Here is a 23,758-nt window from a genome sequence, read left to right on the forward strand (position 1 = left end):
GTGGAGGGCATTGTGGGAATGGAATGGCATGGAGGAGGGGAGTTAAGAGTTGCCTGTATCAATTCAGGGAAATTAAATGGTTATTTATAAATTTACCAACTTATCACCATTGAAAAATATTTTCTTCCAAACAAATTGCAAGAACTCTACTGTTTTAAAATGTTCACTGTTCTCCCAATTCCAACCCAGGAGCTAAGAACAACAAAGATGGACCATTTCTTCGCCAGTATTGCCACTCTCATGTCTAACTTCCTCCGAAGCATTGTTGAGGCGACTTTGATGGAACTGGTGCACTTGTTTGAGCTGTACGGGATCGGGAATAGATATGAAGGAGAGTATCCTGCGGATTCCCTCGGCCTTCCAGTCAAACCTCATCCTATAACCATCTTCATGGTAGGTGGGCGATTCTATTGCTCACAAGCACAGTTTACACAATGCCTTTTTCCTTTTTTTTTGACTTCACAGACAATGTCTCTCGAAATTGCCTAATGTATCTGCCTTTACCACCCCCAGTAGCGTGTTCCATGCTGTCGCCACACTCACTATGACAGGTCGTCGGTCATTTCATGGCCAAGCAATAGATTCTAGCACAGTTCTGGAGGACTGGACAATTGCAAATGTCAGTCCACTCTCCAAGAAGGGTAAGAGGTAAAAGAAAGGAAATTATACGCCAGTTAGTCTGACCTCAGTGGTTGGGAAGATGTTGGAGTCGATTGGGAAGGATGTGATTTGGGGGTACTGGAGGCACATGACAAAATAGGCCAGTCAGCATGGTTTTCTTGAGGAAAGATCTTGCCTGACAAATCTGATGGAATTCTTTGAGGAAATAAGAAGCAGGATAGACAAATGAGAATCAGTGGAAGTTGTGTACTTGGATTTTCAGAAGGCGGTTGACAAGGTGCCACACACAAATCCACTTAACAAGATAAGAGCCCACAGTATTACAGGAAAGATCCTAGCATGGATAGAGCATTGGCTGGTTGGCAGGAGGCAAAGAGTGGGAATAAAGGGAGCTTTTTCTGCAGAAATGAAAGGGTTGACTATTTTCTAAATAGAGAGAAAATACAAATAACTGAGGCTCAAAGGGACTTGGGATTCCTTGTGCAGGATTCCCTAAAAGTTAACTTGCAGGTTGAGTCTGTGGTGAGGAAGGCAAATGCAATGTTAGCATTCATTTCAAGAGGACTAGAATATAAAAGCAAGGATGTAATGTTGAGACTTCATAAAGCACTGGTGGGGCCTCACTTGGAGTATTGTGAGCAGTTTTGTGCCCCTTATCTTAGAAAAGATGTGTTGAAACTGGAGGGTTCAAAGGAGGTTTCCAAAAATGATTCCAGGATTAAATAGTTTGTCATATGAAGAGCATCTGATGGCTCTGGGCTTGTATTCACTAGAATTCAGAAGAAAGAGGGGTGACCTCATTGAAACCTATTGAATGGTGAAAGGGATAGAGTGGATGTGGAGACTCTAAGACCAGAGGACACATCCTCAGAATAGAGGGTGTTGTTTTAGAATGGAGATGAGGAGGAATTTCTTTAGGCAGAGAGTGGTAAATCTGTGGAATTCTTTGTCATAGGCAGCTGTGGATGCCAAGTCTTTATGTATATTTAAGGCTGAGGTTGATAGATTCTTGATTGGTCAGGGCATGAAGGGATATGCGGAGAAGGCAGAAGATTGGGGCTGAGAGGAAAATAAGGCTTTATAAGGAACTGGTAAGGACTCGGAGTATTGTGAGCAGGTTTGGGCCCATTATCTAAGAAAAGATGTGCTGACATTGGAAAGGGTCCAGAGGAAGTTCATGAGAATGATTCCAAGAATGAGAGGGTTATTATATAAGAACCAATTGATGTCTCTGGGCCTGTATTAACTGTAATTCAGAAGAATGAGGGGGATCTCATTGTAACCTATTGAATTTTGAAAGGCCTTGATGAGTAGAAATAGCGCAGATGTTAAGGGAATCTAGGACCAGAAGGCACAGCCTCAGAATAGTTGCCATCTATTTAGAATGGAAATGAGGAGGAATTTCTTTAGCCAGGGAATGGTGATCCTGTGGAATTCATTGCCATGGGCGTCTGTGGAGGCCAAGTCATTGAGTATATTTAAGGCAGAGGTTGATAGGTTCCTGATTGGTCAGGGCATGAAGGCTTACAGTGAGAAGGCAGGAGATTGGGGCTGAGAGGGAAAAGGATCAGTCATGATGAAATGGTGGAGCAGACTCAATGGGCCAAATTGCTCCCATATCTTATGGTTTTATCTTATTGGCTAAACGCATGTCAGACATATGGCTCAAGATTTCTCTGGCTGACTCGCACCATAAGGCCATAAGACATAGGAGCAGAATTAGGCCATTTAATCATGGCTGATCCTTCTTTCCCCTTTTCAACCCCATTCCCTGTCCTTCTCCCCATAACCTTTGATGCAATGTCCCATCGAGAACCTCTGCATTAAAAACACCCAGTGTCCTAGCCTCCACAGCTGCACGTGGCAACAAATTTCACAAATTCATTGCCCTCTGGCTAAAGAAATTTCTCTGCATCTATGTTTTAAAGGGACACGCCTCTATCTTGACACTGTGCCCTTTTGTCCTAGACTTCCCCACAGTGGGTACAACCTTTCCACAGCTACTCTGTTTAGGCCTTTCATTATTCAAAGGGTTTCAGTGAATCCCCCTCATCCTTCTAAATTCCAATGAGTACAACCCAGAGCTATCAAAAATTCCTTGTATGATAAACCTTTAATTCCCAGAATCATCCTTGTGAACCGCCTCTGAACCCTCTCCAATGCCAGCACATCTTTTCTAAGATGAGGAGCCCAAAACTGTTCACAATACTCAGGGTGATGGCTCACCAGTACCTTATAAAGCCTCAGCATCACATCCCTGCTCTTGTATTTTAGACCTCTTGAAATTAATCCTGACATTGTATTTATCTTGCTCACCACCGACTGTACCTGCAAGTTAACCTTTAGGCTGTTCTGCACAAGGACTCCCAAGTTCCTTTGCATCTCGGATATTTGGATTTCCTCCCATTTAGAAAATAATCTGCACATTTAGTTCTTCTACCAAAGTGCATGACCATGTATTTTCCAACATTGTATTTCATTTGCCACTTTCTTGCCCATTCTCCTAATCTGTCTGCCCTTCTGCAGCCTACTTGTTACCCCAACACTACCTGTCACTCCACCAATTTTCATATCATCTGCAAACCTGCAAAAAAACCATCAAATCCATCATCTAAATCATTTATATTCAGCATAAAAAGAAGCAGTCCCAACACTGACACCTGTGGAACACCACTAGTCACTGACACCCAACCAGACAAAGGTCCCTTTATTCCCACTCACTACCAATGAGTGCCTCCTACCAATCAGCCAATGCTCTATCCATGTTAGTAACTTTCCTGTAATACCATGAGCTCTTCACTTGGGAAGCAGCTTCATGTGTGGCACCTTGTCAAAGGCCTTTGAAACCCCAAATATACAACATCCACTACATCCCCGTTATCTATCCTACTTGTAAACTTCTGAAAGAATTCCACAGGTTTATCGGGCAAGATTTCCCCGTAAGGAAACCATGCTGACTTTGTCCTATTTTGTCCTGTGTCACCAGGTACTCCATAAGCTTTTGCATTCCTTAGACATTGTGGGTCTGGCCACAGTGAAGGTGTTCCTAACAGAATAAAAAGCCTACCTCTGACTTCCCCTTAAGCTTTCCTCTACTCACTTTAGAAGGATGTCCTCTGGTATTGGCAATTCCCACACTGGGATAAAGTTACTGGCTGTCCACTCTATCTAGGTCTGTTATGATCTTGTACACCTCTATCAAGTCATTTCTCAACCTCTGTTGCTCCAACAAGAAAAATCTTAGCTTGCTCAATCGCTAGGGCCAATCAGAGGCTAACTGGGACTGCTGTGGAGGGAGGGCCAGCCGCCTCAGTTACTGGGAGAGATGCACTGTCCTTTCAATGAGATCTGCACTAGGAAGAGGGGTCTCTGTGCTAGGGGAATGCCTTACCTCACCCTCTGAAGAGGCTGTGAGGAGCTGACTGCAGGCATTATTTCTGGGGTAGAGCCCCCAGGCAGCTGAGAGGTACTGAGATACCCAAACCCAACTCTGTAAGTGAGAGGACTCATGTGCCACTGTTTTCTCCAAGGAGAGGTTGCCTCAGACAGGGTCATTCTACAGTGACCCTGGGTAATGACCAGCCATTAGGGAGGAACTGTGATGTTGTGCAGCCACATCTGAGATGTTGTTGAAAACCACTGGAGGAATTTGATGGGGCCAGAATGATGGTCATCATTGGTCAGTCAGCAGTATTGGAGCTGAGGGCTGTGTTTGGTTCACACAGAGGTGTTTCATTGCACAGGCTACTTTTGAGAATCACCTCTGCAGTCTGATGACTATTGAGTCTCTGACAACATTGCCCAGGCTGTGGATAAACTCGTAGCATCATTCAGCACAAAAATGTCCTTCAGCCCAACTTGCCAATGCTAATGAAGGAGCCCTCTAAGCTACACCTAATTACCTGCATTTGGCCGAAATATCTCTGAACCTTCCCTATCTATGGACCTGTCCACTGTTACTGTATGTGCCTCAGCCACACCCTTCTTGTATGGGAAAACTTGCCTCAGTCATGCCCCCTTGCATTAGCCATTTCTGCCCTGCAAAAATGTCTCTAGTTGTCCACTGTATCTGTGCCTCTTACCATCTTGCACAACTCTACCAAGTCACCTCTCATCCTCCTTCACTCCAAAGAGAAACCCCTAGCTCACTCAATCTATTCTCATAAGACATACTTTCAAATCCAGGCAGCATCCTGGTAAATCTCCTCTGCATCCGCTATAAAGTTTCCACATCCTCCCAATCATGAGGCAACCAGAAATGAACACAATACATCAAGTGTGGTCAAACCAGAGTTTTATATATTGCTTCATGGGTTTTGAACTCAATCCCCTGACTAATGAAGGCCAACACACCATACACTTTCTTAAACAAACTATCAACTTGCGTGACAATTTGAAGGTTCTGTGAATATGGACACCAAGATCCCTCTGTTCCTCCACACTGCTAAAAATCCTACCATTAACCTTGTACACAGCCTTCAAGTTTGACTTCCCGAATGTATTATTTCACACTTTTCCAAATTGATCCCAATCTGCCATTTCTCAGCCAAGCTCTGAAGCCTATCAAGATCCCATTGAAAATTACAACATACTTCTACACCATCGTCAACACCACCAACTTGTTATGTCATCTGCAAATTTACTAACCTTACCCTCCACTTCCTCATGCAAGTCATTTATAAAAATCACAAAGAGCAGGGGTCCCAGAACTGGTCATTAACCACCAGGCAGGGTATGTTCCATCTACCTCAGTGTTCTTTGTGTTCAATTCTATTCTGAATCCACAAAACCAAGTTTCCCTGGATCCCATGCCTCCTGACTTGCTGATGAGCCTACCATGGGGAAGCTTGTCGAACACCTTTCTAAAAGCCATATCCACCACATCCACTGCTCTATCTTCATCAATTTGTTTCATCACTTCCACAAAGAATTCAATCAGGCTCATAAGGCCTGTCCAGCCCCTCACAAAGCCATGCCTACTATTCCTAATCAGACTATACTTCTCAAAATGTTTGTAAATCCTGTCTCTAGTGATTCTCTCTGATAGTTTATCCTCTACTGAAATAAGACTCAGTGGTTTATAATTCCCAGAGTTATCCCTATTCCTTTTTTTGAATGTACCATTTGCCACATCTACCACCCTCTGTATAAAAAAATCTACCTCTGAAATCCCCCCTACACTTTCCTCTGGTCAATTTAAGATTACTCCCCCTCATATTAGCTATTTCTCATATGAGAAAAAGTTTCTGGCTGTCCACTCAATCTATGCCTCTAAACATCTTGTGCATCTCTATAAAGTTAGCTTAAATCCTCCTTCACTCCAGAGATAAAAGCCCTATTGTCATAATTCTTTAATCTAGGCAGCATCCTGGAAAATCTCCTCTATACTCTCTCTAAAACTTCCACATCCTTCCTATAATGAGGTGACCAGAACTGAACACAATATTCCAAATGAGGTGTAACCAGGGTTTTATAGAGGTGCAACATTAACTCGCGAATCTTCAATTCAATCCCCTAACTAAAGGCACTACATGCCTTTTTAATAGCCCTATCAACTCGTGTTATATATTCTCTGGGTTTATCCCAGCATGCCTCCACTGTATCATACTGCAGTGGGTTGAGATACTACAATTTCCACACCACATCTTCAACCATTGTCAGGATTTCCTCCCAGCTCTGGAATGGCCTTGCCCTTAGTGTACAACTCCATGTGGTCTGCAAACTCCATGGCCTTCTCTCCCCTCAAGCCCCTGCTTTCTTTTCTCAAACTACAGTAGTACAGCATCTGGTGCACTTATTTATTTCTATTTGCCCTCAGATCAAATATTTTCTTTTAAGTGCTCAATGCATTCTGATATAGAGCTTTAGTTGTCACTTTATTAGTTTTGTAATATCTAGCCACAATAAAACCAAATTTGCAACAGTATGTGGGAGTAATTTTCTACCTACTGGGTTTATAATCCACATTAAAATTTCCTGCAGATATATATAGTAATGTGGCGACCCACTTCCTTGCGCACTCGAACCGGCTCACAAATAGCCAGCACGCCGGCACAAAGGCCAGTCCCAAAAGGGTGCCAGGTCTGCTTCACCAACAAAGGGAAAAGCCTGCGGGGGATTGTGAGTACGTGCCCCTACAGCATCCATGCCTGGGGAGGGTGGGATCAGGGAGGCTTTAAAGCAAGGCTGTGAAGTTCGAATAAAATCTTTCATTAACTGCAGTTTAACTTCATTATTTTAGCGCTGCGTGTAGCACACCGCTACAGTAACTTAATTCTTCATTTAATGCACAGAGGCCTGACATGGACAATTACAGCATCACATTTACACCAACCATTGATGAAGTGATGGAGGGATTAGCTCGCGTGGTGGACCTCATCGTCAACGCAGTCCAGTACATGCCCAGGATTGAGCACCACCTCTTCCAGGTAGCTACTGCTTATGTGCCTTCAAATATTCTCTAGCCCACTGCCCATTTAAGACCATGAGACTTAGGAGCAGAGTAAGGCCAGTCTGCCCATTAAAACTGCTCCACCATTCCATCATGACTGATTTGTTTTCCATTTCAAACCCATTCTCCTGCCTTCTTCACGTAAAGTCTCATGCCCTGTTGAACCAAGAACCTATCAGCCCCCACTTTAAATATACCTAATGACTTGGCCTCCAAAACCATCTGTGACAATAAATTCCACAGATGTACCACACTGGCAAAATAAATTACTCCTCATCTCTCCACATCCACTCTATGTAGGGCTTTCAATAAAACTCCCCCCTCATTCTTCTAAACTCCAGCGAATTCAGATCCAGACCCATCAAAAGCTCCTCATACATTAACCCTTTCATTCTTTGAATCATTCTTGTAAACCTCCTCTGGACTCTTCCCAATACCAGAACATCTTTTCTTAGAAAATAGGCCCAAAACTGCTCACAATACTTCAGGTACAGTCTAACTAATGCCTTATAAAGCCTCAGCATTAATTCTTTGCTTTTATATTCTAGTCCTCTCAAAATGAATGCTAATATTACACTTGCCTTTCTTACCACTGATTTATCCTGAAAGTTAATAGAAACATAGAAAACCTACAACACTATACAGGCCCTTCGGCCCACAAAGCTGTGCCAAACCTGTCCTTACCTGAGAAATTACCTAGGGTTACCTATAACCCTCTATTTTTCTGAGCTCCATTTTCCTGTCCAGGAGTCTCTTAAAAGACCCTATAATATCTTCCTCCACCACTGTCACCAGCAGCCCATTCCACGCACTCACCACTCTGTGTAAAAAATCTTACCCCTGATATCTCTTCTGTACCTACTTCCAAGCACCTTAAAACTGTGCCCTCTTGTGCTAGCCATATCAGCTCTGGGAAAAAGCCTCTGACTATCCACACGATCAATGCCCCTCATCATCTTATACACCTCTATCAGGTCACCCCTCATTTTCCATCACTCCAAGGAGAAAAGACCAAGTCTTTTAATCTTTAGGGAATCCTGCACAAGGACTCCCGAGTCCCTTTGCACATCTGATTTTTGAATTTTCTCCCTATTTAGAAAATAGTCTACACCTTTATTCCTTCTACCAAAGTACATGATCATACACTTTCCAGCACTATATTCATTTCTTTGTTCAGTCTCCTAATTTGTCTAAGTCCTTCTGCAGAATCCTTGCTTCTTCAACACCACTTGCCCTTCCACCTACCTTTGTATTGTCTGCAAACTTGGCCTCAAAGCCATCAATTCATGATCTAAATCACACACCTAAGGTGAAAAGAAACAGTCCCAACACTGACAACAGTTCATAGCTCCTTGAAAGCAGCTACACAGGTCAATAAGGTGGTTAAGAAGGCTTATGGAATGAATGGAGGGATATGGACATGGTGTACGTAGGAGGGATTAGTGTTCGGGTGTTTTTGATTTTTAGCTGGTTTGGCACAACATTGTGGACCAAACGGCCTGTTTCTGTGCTGTGCTGTTCTATGTTCTAAGTAGCCTGAATTGTGACACTTTGTCAAAGGCCTTCTAAACATCTAAGTAAACAACATCCACTGATGCGTCTGTCCTGCCTGTTATTTCCTCAAAGAATTCCAACAGATTTGTCAAGCAAGACTTCCCTTTGATAAAACCATGCTGACTTTGGCCTATTTTATCATGTACCTCCAAGTACCTCAAACCTCAAGCTTAATAATAGACTCCGACATCTTCCCAACCACTGAAATCAGACTAACGAGCCTATAATTTCCTTTCCTCTGCTTCCCTACCTCCTTTCATAAAAAGTAAAGTGACATTTGCAATGTTCCAGTCCTCTAAAACCATTCCAGAATCTAGATATTTTTGAAAGATCATTACTAATGCCTCCACAATCTCTTCCGCCATCTCTTTCTGGACCTGGGTGTAATCCACCTAGTCCAGGTAACATATCCATGTCCAGACCTTTCAGCTTCCTAAGCACTTTCTCCTAACTAATAGCAACTAAATTCACTTCTGCCCCCTGACACTCTTGAATTTCTGGCATATGATGAAGGATGATGCAAAATATTTATTAATTTCGTATGTCATTTCTTTGTCCCCCATTACTACCTCTCCAGTGTCATTTTCCAGCAGTCCAATATTCACTCGCCCCTCTCTTTTACTTTTTATATGTCTGAAAAAGCTTTTGGTATCCTCTTTTATATTATTGGCTAGCTTACTTTCATATTTTTTCTCCTTAAGTCTTTTTAAAGTTGTCTTCCATTGGTTTTTAAAAGCCTCTCATTCCTGTAATTCCCACTAATTGTTGCTGTATTATATCCCCTATCTTTTTTTATGTTAGTGATGATTGTGTCAATCTCACTTTAGAATAATTCTTCATCTTTGGGATGTATCTACCCTTCACCTTCTGGATATCTTCCAGAAACTCCAGGCATTGCTGTTTTACCATCATCCCTGCTAGTGTCCCCTTCCAATCTACTTTAGCCAGATCCTCTTTCATGCCTCTATAATTCCCTTTACTCTACTTTAATACTGATATATCTGACTTTAGTTTCTCCCTCTCAATCTGCAAGGTGAATTCTGTCATATTATGACCACTGAATTCTAAGGGTTCCTTAATCTTCACCTCCCTAATCAAATCTGGTTCATTACATAACACCCATACCAGAATTGCCTGTCCTCTAGTAGGCTCAAGCACAGGATGCTCTAAAAAGCCATCTTGTGGGTATTCTACAAATTCTCTCTCTCGGGATCTGCCACCAATCCGATTTCCCGATCTACCTGCACATTGAAATCCCCCATGACTATTGTAACATTGCCTTTTTTTTTTCATGTTTTTTCTATCTCCCATTGTAATTTATATCCCACATCTTGTTTGGTGGTCCATATATAACTACAATCAGAGTCTTTTTACCCTTGCAGTTTCTTAACTGTACCCACAAGGATTCTACATTTTCCAATTCTATGTCCGAGGATTTGATCATATTATTTACCAACCCCACTCCCTCTGCTTACCTGTCTGTCCTTTCAATACAAAGTGTATCCTTGGATGTTAAGCTCCCAACTGTAATGATTTTCAGGAATGAGTCAGTGATGCCCACAACATCATACCTGCCAATCTATCCTACAAGATCATTTACTTTATTCAGTACACTGTGCTTTCAAGTATAATATCTTCAGTCCTGTATTCATTACCTTCTTCAATTTTGTTCCCATCTTACAGATCAACTTATTCCAATGACTGCAATTTGGCCTGCCACCTGCCTGTTCTTCCTCACAGTCTCAATACACACTGTATCAGCTTGTATACTAACTGCCCCATCCTCTGCCCTATCATTCAGGCTCCCAACCCCCTGCCAAATTTAAACCTTCCCCACAGAGATATTGGTCCATCTTGGGTTCAGGTGTGACCCATTCTTTTTCAACAGTCACGTGTTCCCCAGTAGAGGTTCCAATAATTCAGAAGTCTGCACCCTGTCCTCAGCTACACATTCACCTGCCAAATCATCCTATTCTTACCCTCACTGGCAAGTGGCACAGGTGGCAATCCAGTGATTACTACTCTGGAGGTCCTGCTTTTTAGCTTTCTATCCCATTCCCTGTATTGTCTCTTCAGGAACTCCTACCTACTCTGCCCCTTTAGATTGTTGTGGACCCTTTTTGAGTCCATCCTTGTCCCTGGCACCTGGAAGGCAACATACCATCCGGGGTCTCTTTCATAGTCACAGAACCTCCTGTCTGTTCCTTTCACTTTGGAATTCTCTATCACTAATCCTCTCCTCCTCTCCCCCTTTCCTTCTGAGCCACAGAGCCAGACTCAGTGCCAGAGACCAGGTTGCTGCAACTTCCCCAAGTAAGTTATTCCCCCACAACAGTATTCTGAGCATTATACTCACTATTGAGGGGAATATCCACAGGAGTACTCTGCACTGGCTGCCTCTTCCATTTCTCTTTTCAGAGAGTCACCCAGGTAGTTATCAGGGAGAATGGATCCCAGAGATCGCATATCTCTCACAAAGAACATACTCTAGGCCACTTCTGCCAGTCTGCACTAGCTGTGTAGTAATAGGCAAAGAAAGAGAAAAAAAACTTGCTAGAAACTTTCCTTAAGGGGAAATCTTGCTTGACACATCTGTTGGAATTCATTGAGGAAGTAAAAAGCAGGAAAGACCAAGGAGAGTCAGAGGATGTTGATTACTTGGATTTTCAGAAGGCCTTTGACGAGGTGCTGCACGTGAGGCTGTTTAACAAGACAAGAGCCCATGATATTACAGGAATGATGCTTTATGGATAAATTGAAGGCAAAGAGTCGGAATCAAGAGGACCTATTCTGGTTGGCTGCTGATAACTAGTGATAGTCTTCAGGGTTCGGTGTTAGGACTGCTTCTTTTTCACATTATATGTCAAAGATTTGGATGATGGCATTGATGGCTTTATGGCCAAGTTTGTGGATGATAGCAAGATATGTTGAGGGGCAGGTAGTGTTGAGGAAGCAGAGTGTCTGCAAAATGACTGGACAGATTGAGAGAATGGCAAAGAATTGGCAGATGGAATATAGTGTAGGTAAGTATGATCATGCACTGTGATAGAAGGAATAAAGGCATAGACTACTTTTTAAATGAGGAGAAAATTTAAAAATCAGGGGTGTAAAGGGACTTGGGAGTCCTCGTGCAGGATTCCCTGAAAGTTAACTTGCAAATTTAATGTTAGCATTCATTTTGAGAGGGCTAGAATGTAAGAGCAAGAATGTGATGCTGAAGTTTTATAAAGCATCGGTTAGACCACAGTATTGTGAGCAGTTTTAGACCCCTTATCTAAGAAAAGATATGCTGGTATTGGAAAGAGTCCAGAGGAGGCCCAAGAGAATGATTCCAGGAATGAAAGGGTTAAACTATGAGGAGTGTTTGATGGCTCTGGGCCTGTATTCACTTGAATTTAGAAGAATGAGGGGCATCTCATTGAAACCTCTCAAATACTGAAAGGCCTAAATGTGGAGAGGATGTCTCCTATTGTGGGGAAGTCTAGAAGCAGAGGGCACAGCCTCAGAATAGAGCCAAGTCCATTTGGAATAGAGATGAGAAGGAATTTATTTAGCCAGAGGCTGGTGCATCTGTGGAATTCATTACCACAGATGGCTGTGTAGGTCAGGTCATTGAGTATATTTAAAGTGGAGGTTGATAGGTTCTTTGATAGTCAGGGTGTCAAAGGTTACAGGGAGAAGGCAGGAGAATGGGGTTGAGAAGGAATATAAATCAGCCATGGTGGAATGGCAGAGCAGACTGGATGAGCAAATGGACGAATGCTGCTCCTATATCTTAAGGACTTCCCAGGCATTCTGCCACCTCATTGTACATGGAAGGTTAAATCTGTGCTACTGCTTTTCTTTTGTTCTCCTGTTCTATAACCGTATTATTGTCCCATAAGCTGTGTCTCACCCATGTGACCATCTTCAAGGTGACATTGATATGAAGCATCCTTGGCAATTGGACCCAAGACACAACATGTTCTTACTTTGAACCCAGGTGGACTTTCACCTCAGGACAGTTGGGAATACATCCCAATGTGACCCTACAGAGCTCTTCCTTCAGATCTGGTCACCTCATTATTGGAAGGATGTGGATACAATAGAAAGAATGCAGAGGAGATTTACAAGGATGTTACCTGGATTGGAAAACATTCATTATGAGAATAGGTTGAACATTATGAGAATAGGCTGACCTTTTCTCCTTGGAGTGACAGAGGATGAAAGGTGACCTGATAGAGATGTATAAGATGATGAGAAGCATTGATTGTGTGGATAGCCTGAGGCTTTTTCCCAAGGCTGAAATGATTAACATGGGGTTGGGGGCACAGTTTTAAGGTGCTTGTAAGTAGATACAGAGGGGATGTCAGGGGTAAGTTTTTCATACAGAGAGTGGTGGGTGCATGGAATGCACTGCTGGTGATGGTGGTGGAGATGGATACAATAGGATCTTTTAAGAGACTCTTAGATAGGTACATGGAGCCTAGAAAAATAGAGGGCTATGTGGTAGGGTAATTTGAGGCAGTTTCTAGACTAGGTTACATGATGGCACATTGTGGGCCGAAGAGCCTGTAATGTGCTGTAGATTTTGATGTTCTATGTTCTACACCAAGGTTATGGCTTTGACAAGTTTTCTTGACTTAAGCCTGGTTTATGTCTGCAATAACAGTTAGATTCCATTGTTACCATTTGAGCAGCTTGGAAGCATTTCAACTGCCTGATTGATTGATTCTTTAATCATCTGTTTTATGTTTGGTTTTCCATTAATTATTTTTCAGTTCATGTATCAAGCACGCCTCATCTTCTCATATGAATCAATTTAACTTGCAGCTATAGATGAGTAGATACTAAATATCTTCCACATAATAAATGCATCTTATAGTCACAGTCATGCAGGCCCTCAGCCCAAATGGTTCATGCCAATCAAAATGCCCATCTAAACTAGTCCTATTTTTCAGAACTTGGCCATAACCTTCTAAACAATTCCAATAATGGTGCCTATAAAAATATTCATCCCCTCTTGAAAGTTTTCATGTTTTATTGCTTCACAACATTGAATCACAGTGGATTTAATTTGGCTTTTGTAACACTGATCAACAGAGAAAGACTTTTTTGTACCAAAATGTAAACAGATCTCTACAAGGTGATATAAATGAATTACAAATATAAAACACAAAGTAATTGATTGCATAAGTATTCAGTCCCTTTAATATGACACACCAAACCATCACTGGTGCGGCCAGTTGGTTTTAGAAGTCACATTAGATAGAGATCACTGTGTGCAGTCAAGGAGTTTTAATTGGAAAGGAATGGAGGGTCAGTGCGGGCCAGTGGGACTAGGTGAGAGTAAGTGTTTGTGCTGACTAGAAGCACTAGAAGGGACGAGATGGCCTGTTTCTGTGCTGTAGTTGTTTTACGGTTATATGATTGTAGTAAAGTTACACCTGTATCTGGAAGCTCCAACTGCTGGTGAGTCAGTATCCAGGCAAAAGCTACATCATGCAAACAAAAGAACACTCCAAGCATCTCTGCGAAAAGGTTATTGAAAAGCTCAAGACAGGAGGTGGATACAAGAAAATTTCCAAGCCACTGAATATCCCTTGGAGTACAGTTAAGTCAATCATCAAGAAATGGAAAGAATATGACACAGTTGTAAATCTGCCTAGAGCTGACTGTCCTCAAAAACTGAGTGTCTGTGCAAGAAGGGGACTAATGAGGGAGGTCACCAAGAGACCTATGACAACTCTGGAGGAGTTACAAGCTTCAGTAGCTGAGGTGGGAGAGACTGTGCATACAATGACTGTTGCCCAGGTGCTTCACCAGTCACAGAGTTATGGGAGAGTGGCAAAGAGAAAGTCACCGTTGAAAAAACTCACATAAAATCACAGCTAGACTTTTCTAGAGGCATGAGGGAGACTCTGAAATCAGCTAGAAGAAGGTATTTTGGTCTGATGGAAGCAAAATTGAGCTTTTTGGCCATCAGACTGAATGCTATCTTTGGCATGAGCCAAACACGCCACATCATCAAAAGCAGACCATACCTACTGTGAAGCACAGTGGTGGCTGCATCATGCTGTGGGGATGTTTCACTGCTGCAGGTCCTGGAAGGCTTGTGAAGGTAGAAGGTAAAATGAATGTAGCAAAATACAGGGAAATCCTGGAGGAAAACCTGATGCGGTCTGCAAGAGAGTTGCAACATGGGAGAAGAGTTTTTTTCCAGCAAGGCAATGACCCCAAATATAAAGCCAAAGCTACACAGAAATGGCTTAAAAACAACAAAGTTCATGTCCTGGATTGGCCAAGTCAAAGTCCAGACCTCAAACCAACTGAGAATTTGTGGTTGAACTTGAAAAGAGCTCATGATCCCCATGTAATCTGACAGCTTGAACAGTTTTGTAAACAATAGGGGAAAAATTGCAGTGTTCAGATGTGCAAAGCTGATAGAGTCCTGTCCACACAGACTCAAGGCTGTAATTGCTGCCAAAGGTGTATCAACTAAATACTGACTTGAAGGGAGTGAATAATTATGCAATTATTTTGTGTTTAACAATTGTAATAAATTTAGACCAATTTGTAGAAATTTCTGTGGAAGCCATCATCAACATCATTTCCATGTGTTCTTGTAGGCTGTGGACAACTTTGAAGTCAAATACATTGGCTCTGTACATTCTGAAGAGGAAATCGTCCTGAATGCAAAAGCGACACTTCAAGTTGTGGCTAAGAGCAATGGTCATGGGCCACTTAGGTAAGGTTTGCTTCAAGTATTGCTTTGGATGCAGTGGATGAGTAATTGGAGATGTGACTGCTGAATGTCCATCCCTGAGAGGAACAGGAACAATCAGCTTTGTACATATAGGCCACTCTGTCATCTGCACACCACTCTCTATCTTCCCCCAACCCCTCCCTTCATGTCTCCCCCTAACTTCACCATCTACGCCTCCTCTGCCCCTGCATCCTCCCTCCACAACTCCCCACAGCCCCACCTTCCAATCTCCACTCAACCTGCCTTTCACCCCTCCCTCCACAACTACCCGAGTGTCACCTTCCACCCCTCCCTCCAAAACTCCCCCAACCCCACCTTCCACCCCTCCACATCTCCAATCAGCCCCACCTTCATCATTCACACCTTCTCTACCCTCCCACACCTATAGACCAGTCCACTCTCCCTCCATCTCTCCCATCCCCCACTGCTATCTGCATGGAAAAGGACATCTTGCAAATTGGGAATTTTAAAAATGAGGTAGAGTAAGTCCAGGGTCAATGTGTTCCTGTTACAGTGGCTGATAAGAGTGGGCAACCCCAGATGATGAGATACATTGAAGCCTTGGTCAGGAGAAAGGAATTGTTATGGGTCAGGTAACAGCAGCTGAGATCAGAGGAATCCCTGGAGAAGCATAAGGAATACATTTCAGGAAGAAGCACAGGAGCAAAATGGGGCATAAGTTATTCTTGGTGATAAAGGAGATTTGTGGAAGATTCTGAAAGTATATTAAGAGCCAAAAGTGTAACCAGGAAGAGGAAGATCACAGTGGTCACCTCAGCAAGTACTTAAATGATGACTTTTATCTGTGTTTACCTTTGGAGAAGACCATGTAGGCTGGGTGTTCAGGGATGAGAAGGGTGATGTCCTGAAACAGATCGATATTTAAAAACAATTGTTAATGGTCTTGGCATGCACTATTTTGGATAAAGCCCTGGAGCTGATCAGGTGTGTGCTCGGACATTGTGGGATGCCATGGAAGAAATTACTGGGGCCCTGCCAGGTATTACAATCACTTCCTTACAGAAGGTGAAATGTCAAAAGGTCTCAGTGTGGCTAATGTTGTGCCTTTATGTAAGAAGGGCTGGAAAGACAAGCCAGGGGAATCACAGACCTAATGAGCCAACATCAGAAGTGGGGAAAGTTACTGGAAGAAATTGCTTTCGGAAGGGCCAGAACTGATTAGAGATAGCATTGTTTGTGTGTGCAAAATTGTCTCTCATGAATTTGATTGAATTTTTTTGAAGAGATGGCCCAAAGGATTGACAAGGGCAGGCTGGTAGATGTTGTCTAGATGGTTCATCGTAGTATGTTACTCTGGAAGGTGAGATCACATAGCTAGCCAATTGGATATACAATTAACTTTGTGAAAGGAGTCAGAGGGTGATGTGATGAATTGTCTTTCGGACTGCGGGCCTATGACTAGTGGTGCACTGTGGGAATCCATGCTGGTTCCCATTATCCTTTTCCTCAAAGCTAAGCTGGTGCCACGCTAGTGGCAGCTGGTTACAGTAGCTCCTGTGTTTTTACTGTTTCTCATGTTATTTTATGTTTTGTTGTGTGTAATTCTGAATTATTGTGCTCCTGGACCTACAACAGTCTCTGTTTTATTATTTCATATATTATTATTGGTAAATTATTATGTATATAGTTATTCTGTACTTCATTATTAGTTTATATTATATTATTTATTATTATTGCAAAGTATGTTTTAAATGCTGCTGCTGTAACAAAATAATTTTCCACTTGGAATCAATAAAGTACTTACTATTATTAGTCATACATATTAATCATATATATTAATGAATTTAGATGATTGGTGGCATGGTGTCTATTATTAAGGATGAGGTTTCAGAGTACTTGGAGACTAATGATAAAATAAGTCAAAGTCACCATGGTTTCTGTAACGGGAAATCTTGCTTGACAAATCTGTTAGAGTTCTTCAAGGAAGTACAAGCAGGGTGGACAGAGAGGGGTAGTGGATTTACTTGGATTTTCAGAAGGTGTTTGATAAGGTGCCACACATGAGACTGCTTAACAGGATTAAATACTATGACGTTACAAGGTTGAAAAAGTTAGGTCTTTATTCTTTGGAGCGTAGAAGGTTGAGGGGGGACTTGATAGAGGTATTTAAAATTATGAGGGGGATAGATAGAATTGACGTGGATAGGCTTTTTCCATTGAGGGTAGGGAAGATTCAAACAATAGGACAGGAGTTGAGAGTTAGGGGACAAAAGTTTAGGGGTAACACGAGGGGGAACTTCTTTACTCAGAGAATGGTAGCTGTGTGGAACGAGCTTCCAGTAGAAGTGGTAGAGGCAGGTGGATTTTGTCATTTAACAAAAAATTAGATAGGTATATGGACAGGAAAGGAATGGAGGGTTATGGGCTGAGTGCAGGTCGGTGGGACTAGGTGAGAGTAAGTGTTTGGCATGGACTAGAAGGGCCAAGATGGCCTGTTTCCGTGCTGTAATTGTTATATGGTTACAGGAAGGATGGATAGCAGAATGGCTGACAGGCAGGAGGCAGCGAGTGGGAATAAAGGGAACCTTTTCTGGTTGGCTGCCAGTGACTAGTGGTCTTCTTCAGGGGTCAGTTTTGGGACTGTTACTTTTCACACTGTTCGTCAGTGATTTAGATAATGGAATTGATGGCTTGTGGCAAGGTTTGCAGATGATACAAATATAGGTGGAGGGGTAGGTAGTGCTGAGGAAGTAATGTGATTGCAGAAGGACCTAGACAAATTGAAAGAATGGGCAAAAAAAGTAGCAGATGGATTAGTGTTGGGAAATGTATGATAATGCATTTTGGTGAAGGGAACAATAGTGCAGACTATTATCTAAACGGGGAACAGGTTCAAGCATCAGAGGTGCAAAGGGACTTGGGAATCTTTGCACAAGGCTCCTTGATGGTTAATTTACAGGTTGTGTCTATGGTAAAGAAGGCAAATGCAATGTTGGCATTTATTTTAAGGGGAATAGACATAAAAGCAAGGAGATAATGCTGAGCCTCTATAAGACACTAGTCAAGCTGCACTTAAGAGTATTGGCAACAGTTTTGGGTCCTATATCTCAGAAAGGATATGCTGTCATTGAAGAGAGTCCAGTGGAGGTTTACGAGGATGATATGAGGAGCATTTGGCAGCTTTGGGCCTGTACTCATTGGAATTTAGAAGAATGCGGAGGGATCTCAATGGAACCTAAAGAATGTTGAAATGATGTTTCCAATGATGGGCATATCCAGAACTGGAGAGCACAGCTTCAAAATTGAGGGGTGACATTTTAGAACAGAGGTAAGGAGGAATTTTTTTTAGCCTGAGAGTAGTGAATCTGTGGAATTCTCTGCTACACACTGTGGTGGAGGCCATCCATGGGTATATTTAAGGCAGAAGTTGATTGTTTCCTGATCAATCAGGGCATCAAAGGATATGGCGAGAAGGCAGGTTGAGTGGGATCTGAGATCAGCCATGATGGAATGGCGGAGCAGACAAAATGAGCTGAATGGATTAATTCTGCTCCCATGTCTTATAAGTTTGCAGAATACAAACTTGAACAGTGAAAAAGGTTGAGTGAGATTACAACAGGATAGAGATCAACTGCAGAAGTGGGCAAAGTAATGGCAGGTGGAATTTAACTCAGACAAATGCAGTTTTTGGGAAGTTAAGGCTAGTAAGGATATGCACATTAAATGGTAGGGTCCCAAGGGAGTGCTGGAGAATACAGAGACTTTGGGGTACAGTAATTACCGGAAAGTGATACAAGTAGAGAGAGTGAAGGACAGTCTGGCATGCTTGCCCTCATCACATGGGACACATTTCACCCAGTTGGTGAAACTGGGCCTATAGAGTGCTGGTCTCCGTACTATAGGAAAGATGAGATTAAACTAGAGAGGGTGCAGAAAGGATACAAGGACAATGTCTAGACAGGAGGCTTCAAATTATGAGTAGACCAGTTGGGAATTTATTTACTGGAATGAAAGAAACTGAGGGGTGACATTGTAAAGTTTTATAAAATCATTAAGGGCATGGATGAGGTAGATGCTTTTCCCCAGTGTAGGGGAGTCTGAAACTAGAAGCCATAGGTTTAATGTCAAAAGGCAGTGAAAGGTGTTGTTTCACACTGAGGTTGGGGGTTATATGAAAAGAGCTGCCAGGGGAAGTGGTAGAATGGTTACAACTACTTCTGGAAAACATTTGGATAGGTAATGAATAAGAAAGGTTTAGAAGGAGTAGAGGCAGGACCACTGTGGGTTGCAGTGGGATCAATGTAAACATAAATAGCACCAGTTCAGTGGGTGGAAGTGTAAAATGATTTTAAAGGAGTACGAGGCTTTTCATACTTCAGCCCGATGAGTCTGAGCTGTAACTGAGTTTGATCTGTGACTGAGTTTGCGCTGTGACTGAGTTTGATCTGTGACTGAGTTTGAACTGTGACTGAGTTTGAACTGTGACTGAGTTTGAACTGTGACTGAGTTTGAACTGTGACTGAGTTTGAACTGTGACTGAGTTTGATCTGTGACTGAGTTTGAACTGTGACTGAGTTTAGCTGTGACTCAGTTTAGCTGCGACTGAGTTTGAAATGTGACTGAGTTTGAACTGTGACTGAGTTTGCGCTGTGACTGAGTTTGAACTGTGACTGAGTTTAGCTGTGACTCAGTTTAGCTGCGACTGAGTTTGAAATGTGACTAAGTTTGAGCTGTGAGTGAGTTTGATCTGTGACTGAGTTTGCGCTGTGACTGAGTTTGCGCTGTATCTGAGTTTGCGCTGTCACTGAGATTAGCTGTGACTGAGTTTCATCTGTGACTGAGTTTCATCTGTGACTGAGTTTGAGCTGTGACTGAATTTAGCTGTCACTGAGATTAGCTGTGACTGAGTTTAGGTGTGACTGAGTTTCATCTGTGACTGAGTTTGCTCTGTGACTGAGCTTAGCTGTCACTGAGATTAGCTGTGATTGAGTATAATCTGTAACTGAGTTTGTGCTGTGACTGAGTTTAGCAGTGAATGAGTTTGAACTGTGACTGAGTTTAGCTGTGACTCAGTTTAGCTGTGACTGAGCTCGAAAGGTGACTGAGTTTGAGCTGTGACTGAGTTTGAGCTGTGACTGAGTTTGAGCTGTGACTGAGTTTGGGCTGTGACTGAGTTTCATCTGTGACTGAGTTTAGCTGACACTGAGTTTAGCTGACACTGAGTTTAGCTGACACTGAGTTTAGCTGACACTGAGTTTAGCTGTGACTGAGTTTGCGCTGTGACTGAGTTTAGGTGTGTTTGAGTGTGCGCTGTGACTGACTTTGCGCTGTATCTGAGTTTGCGCTGTAACTGAGTTTAGCTGTGACTGAGTTTGAACTGTGACTGAGTTTGAACTGTGACTGAGTTTGTGCTGTGACTGAGTTTGAACTGTCACTGAGTTTGAACTGTCACTGAGTTTGAACTGTCACTGAGTTTGAACTGTCACTGAGTTTCATCTGTGACTGAGTTTCATCTGTGACTGAGTTTCATCTGTGACTGAGTTTCATCTGTGACTGAGTTTAGCTGTGACTGAGTTTAGCTGTGACTGAGTTTAGCTGTGACTGAGTATAGCTGTGACTGAGTTTGCGCTGTGACTGAGTTTAGCTGTCACTGAGACTAGCTGTGACTGAGTTTGATCTGTGACTGAGTTTGCGCTGTGACTGAGATTGAGCTGTGAGTAAGTTTGAGCTGTGACTGAGTTTAGCTGTGACTGAGTTTAGCTGTGACTGAGTTTAGCTGTGACTGAGTTTAGCTGTGACTGAGTATAGCTGTCACTGAGACTAGCTGTGACTGAGATTGATCTGTGACTGAGTTTGCGGTGTGACTGAGTTTGTGCTGTATCTGAGTTTGCGCTGTCACTGAGTTTAGCTGTGACTGAGTTTCATCTGTGACTGAGTTTGCGCTGTGACTGAGTTTAGCTGTCACTGAGATTAGCTGTCACTGAGGTTAGCTGTGACTGAGTTTAATCTGTGACTGAATTTGTGCTGTGACTGAATTTGTGCTGTGACTGAGTTTGAGCTGTGACTGAGTTTGAGCTGTGACTGAGTTTGAGCTGTGACTGAGTTTGATCTGTGACTGAGTTTGCGCTGTGACTGAGATTGCGCTGTGACTGAGTTTGCGCTGTGACTGAGTTTGCGCTGCGACTGAGTTTGCGCTGCGACTGAGTTTGAGCTGCGACTGAGTTTGATCTGTGACTGAGTTTGTGCTGTGACTGTGTTTAGCTGTGACTGAGTTTAGCTGTGACTCAGTTTAGCTGTGACTGAGCTTAAAATGTGACTGAGTTGGAGCTGTGACTGAGTTGGAGCTGTGACTGAGTTGGAGCTGTGACTGAGTTGGAGCTGTGACTGAGTTGGAGCTGTGACTGAGTTTGAGCTGTGACTGAGTTTGAGCTGTGACAGAGTTTGAGCTGTGACAGAGTTTGAGCTGTGACAGAGTTTGCGCTGTGACTGAGTTTAGCTGTGACTGAGTTTGCGCTGTAACTGAGTTTGAACTGTGACAGAGTTTGAGCTGTGACAGAGTTTGCGCTGTGACTGAGTTTGATCTGTGACTGAGTTTAGCTGTGACTGAGTTTGCGCTGTAACTGAGTTTGAACTGTGACTGAGTTTGAACTGTCACTGAGTTTGAACTGTGACTGAGTTTGCGCTGTAACTGAGTTTGAACTGTGACTGAGTTTGCGCTGTAACTGAGTTTGAACTGTAACTGAGTTTGAACTGTGACTGTGTTTGAGCTGTGACTGAGTTTGAGCTGTGACTGAGTTTGCGCTGTGACTGAGTTTGCGCTGTGACTGAGTTTGCGCTGTAACTGAGTTTGAACTGTGACTGAGTGTGAGCTGTGACAGAGTTTGAGCTGTGACAGAGTTTGAGCTGTGACAGAGTTTGAGCTGTGACAGAGTTTGAGCTGTGACAGAGTTTGAGCTGTGACTGAGTTTTAACTGTGACTGAGTTTGAGCTGTGACTGAGTTTGAGCTGTGACTGAGTTTAGCTGTGACTGAGTTTTAACTGTGACTGAGTTGGCGCTCTGACTGAGTTTGATCTGTGACTGAGTTTGAGCTGTGACTGAGTTTAGCTGTGACTGAGTTTTAACTGTGACTGAGTTGGCGCTCTGAGTTTGATCTGTGACTGAGTTTGAGCTGTGACTGAGTTTAGCTGTGACTGAGTTTTAACTGTGACTGAGTTGGCGCTCTGACTGAGTTTGATCTGTGACTGAGTTTGAGCTGTGACTGAGTTTAGCTGTGACTGAGTTTTAACTGTGACTGAGTTGGCGCTCTGACTGAGTTTGCTCTGTGACTGAGTTTGAACTGTGAGTGAGTTTGATCTGTCACTCAGTTTGAGCTGTCACTGAATTTATGCTGTGACTGAGTTTGATCTGTCACTGAGCTTGATTGGTGACTGTGTTTAGCAGTGACTGAGTTTGTGCTGTAACTGAGTTTCAGCTGTGACTGAGTTTAGCTGTGACTGAGCTTGAGCTGTAACTGAGTTTCAGCTGTGACTGAGTTTAGCTGTCACTGAGCTTGAGCTGTGACTGAGTTTACCTGTGACTGAGTTTACCTGTGACTGAGTTTACCTGTGACTGAGTTTAGCTGTGACTGAGTTTGCGCTGTAACTGAGTTTGAGCTGTAACTGAGTGTGCGCAGTGACTGAGTTTAGCTGTCACTGAGCTTGAGCTGTGACTGAGTTTGCGCTGTAACTGAGTTTGCGCTGTAACTGAGTTTGCGCTGTAACTGAGTTTGTGCTGTAACTGAGTTTGTGCTGTAACTGAGTTTGTGCTGTAACTGAGTTTGTGCTGTAACTGAGTTTGCGCTGTAACTGAGTTTAGTTGTGACTCATTTAAGCTGTGACTGAGTTTAGCTGTGACTGAGTTTGCACTGTGACTGAGTGTAGCTGTGACTTAGTTTAGCTGTGACTGAGTTTGCACTGTAACTGAGTTTGCGCTGTAACTGAGTTTGCAGTGTAACTGAGTTTAGTTGTGACTCATTTAAGCTGTGACTGAGTTTAGCTGTCACTGAGTTTAGCTGTGACTGAGTTTGCACTGTGACTGAGTTTGCACTGTGACTGAGTTTGCACTGTGACTTAGTTTAGCTGTGACTGAGTTTGCACTGTAACTGAGTTTGCACTGTAACTGAGTTTGCACTGTAACTGAGTTTGCGCTGTAACTGAGTTTGCAGTGTAACTGAGTTTCAGCTGTGACGCATTTAAGCTGTGATTAAGTTCAGCTGTGACTGAGTTTGAAATGTGACTGAGTTTAGCTGTCACTGAGTTTAGCTGTCACTGAGTTTAGCTGTGACTGAGTTTGATCTGTGACTGAGTTTAACTGTGACTGAGTTTGAGCTGTGACTGAGTTTGCGCTCTAACTGAGTTTAGTTGTGACGCATTTAAGCTGTGACTGA

The 23,758-nt window shown here is 42.8% G+C and overlaps 1 protein-coding gene across 1 annotated transcript in view; it reads left to right on the forward strand.

The window, feature by feature from the left end:
* LOC132403373 (dynein axonemal heavy chain 3-like) overlaps positions 1–23,758 on the forward strand; it is a 990,878-nt gene that overhangs the window by 43,229 nt on the left and 923,891 nt on the right. The window contains exons 6-8 of the mRNA XM_059986790.1: positions 193–393; positions 6,915–7,049; positions 15,235–15,353. Of these exons, the coding sequence (XP_059842773.1) occupies positions 193–393; positions 6,915–7,049; positions 15,235–15,353 (455 nt within the window). The remainder of the gene's footprint in view (positions 1–192; positions 394–6,914; positions 7,050–15,234; positions 15,354–23,758) is intronic.

The sequence above is a fragment of the Hypanus sabinus genome, chromosome 13 (genome assembly GCF_030144855.1).
Source record: "Hypanus sabinus isolate sHypSab1 chromosome 13, sHypSab1.hap1, whole genome shotgun sequence".
Lineage (NCBI taxonomy): Eukaryota > Metazoa > Chordata > Chondrichthyes > Myliobatiformes > Dasyatidae > Hypanus > Hypanus sabinus.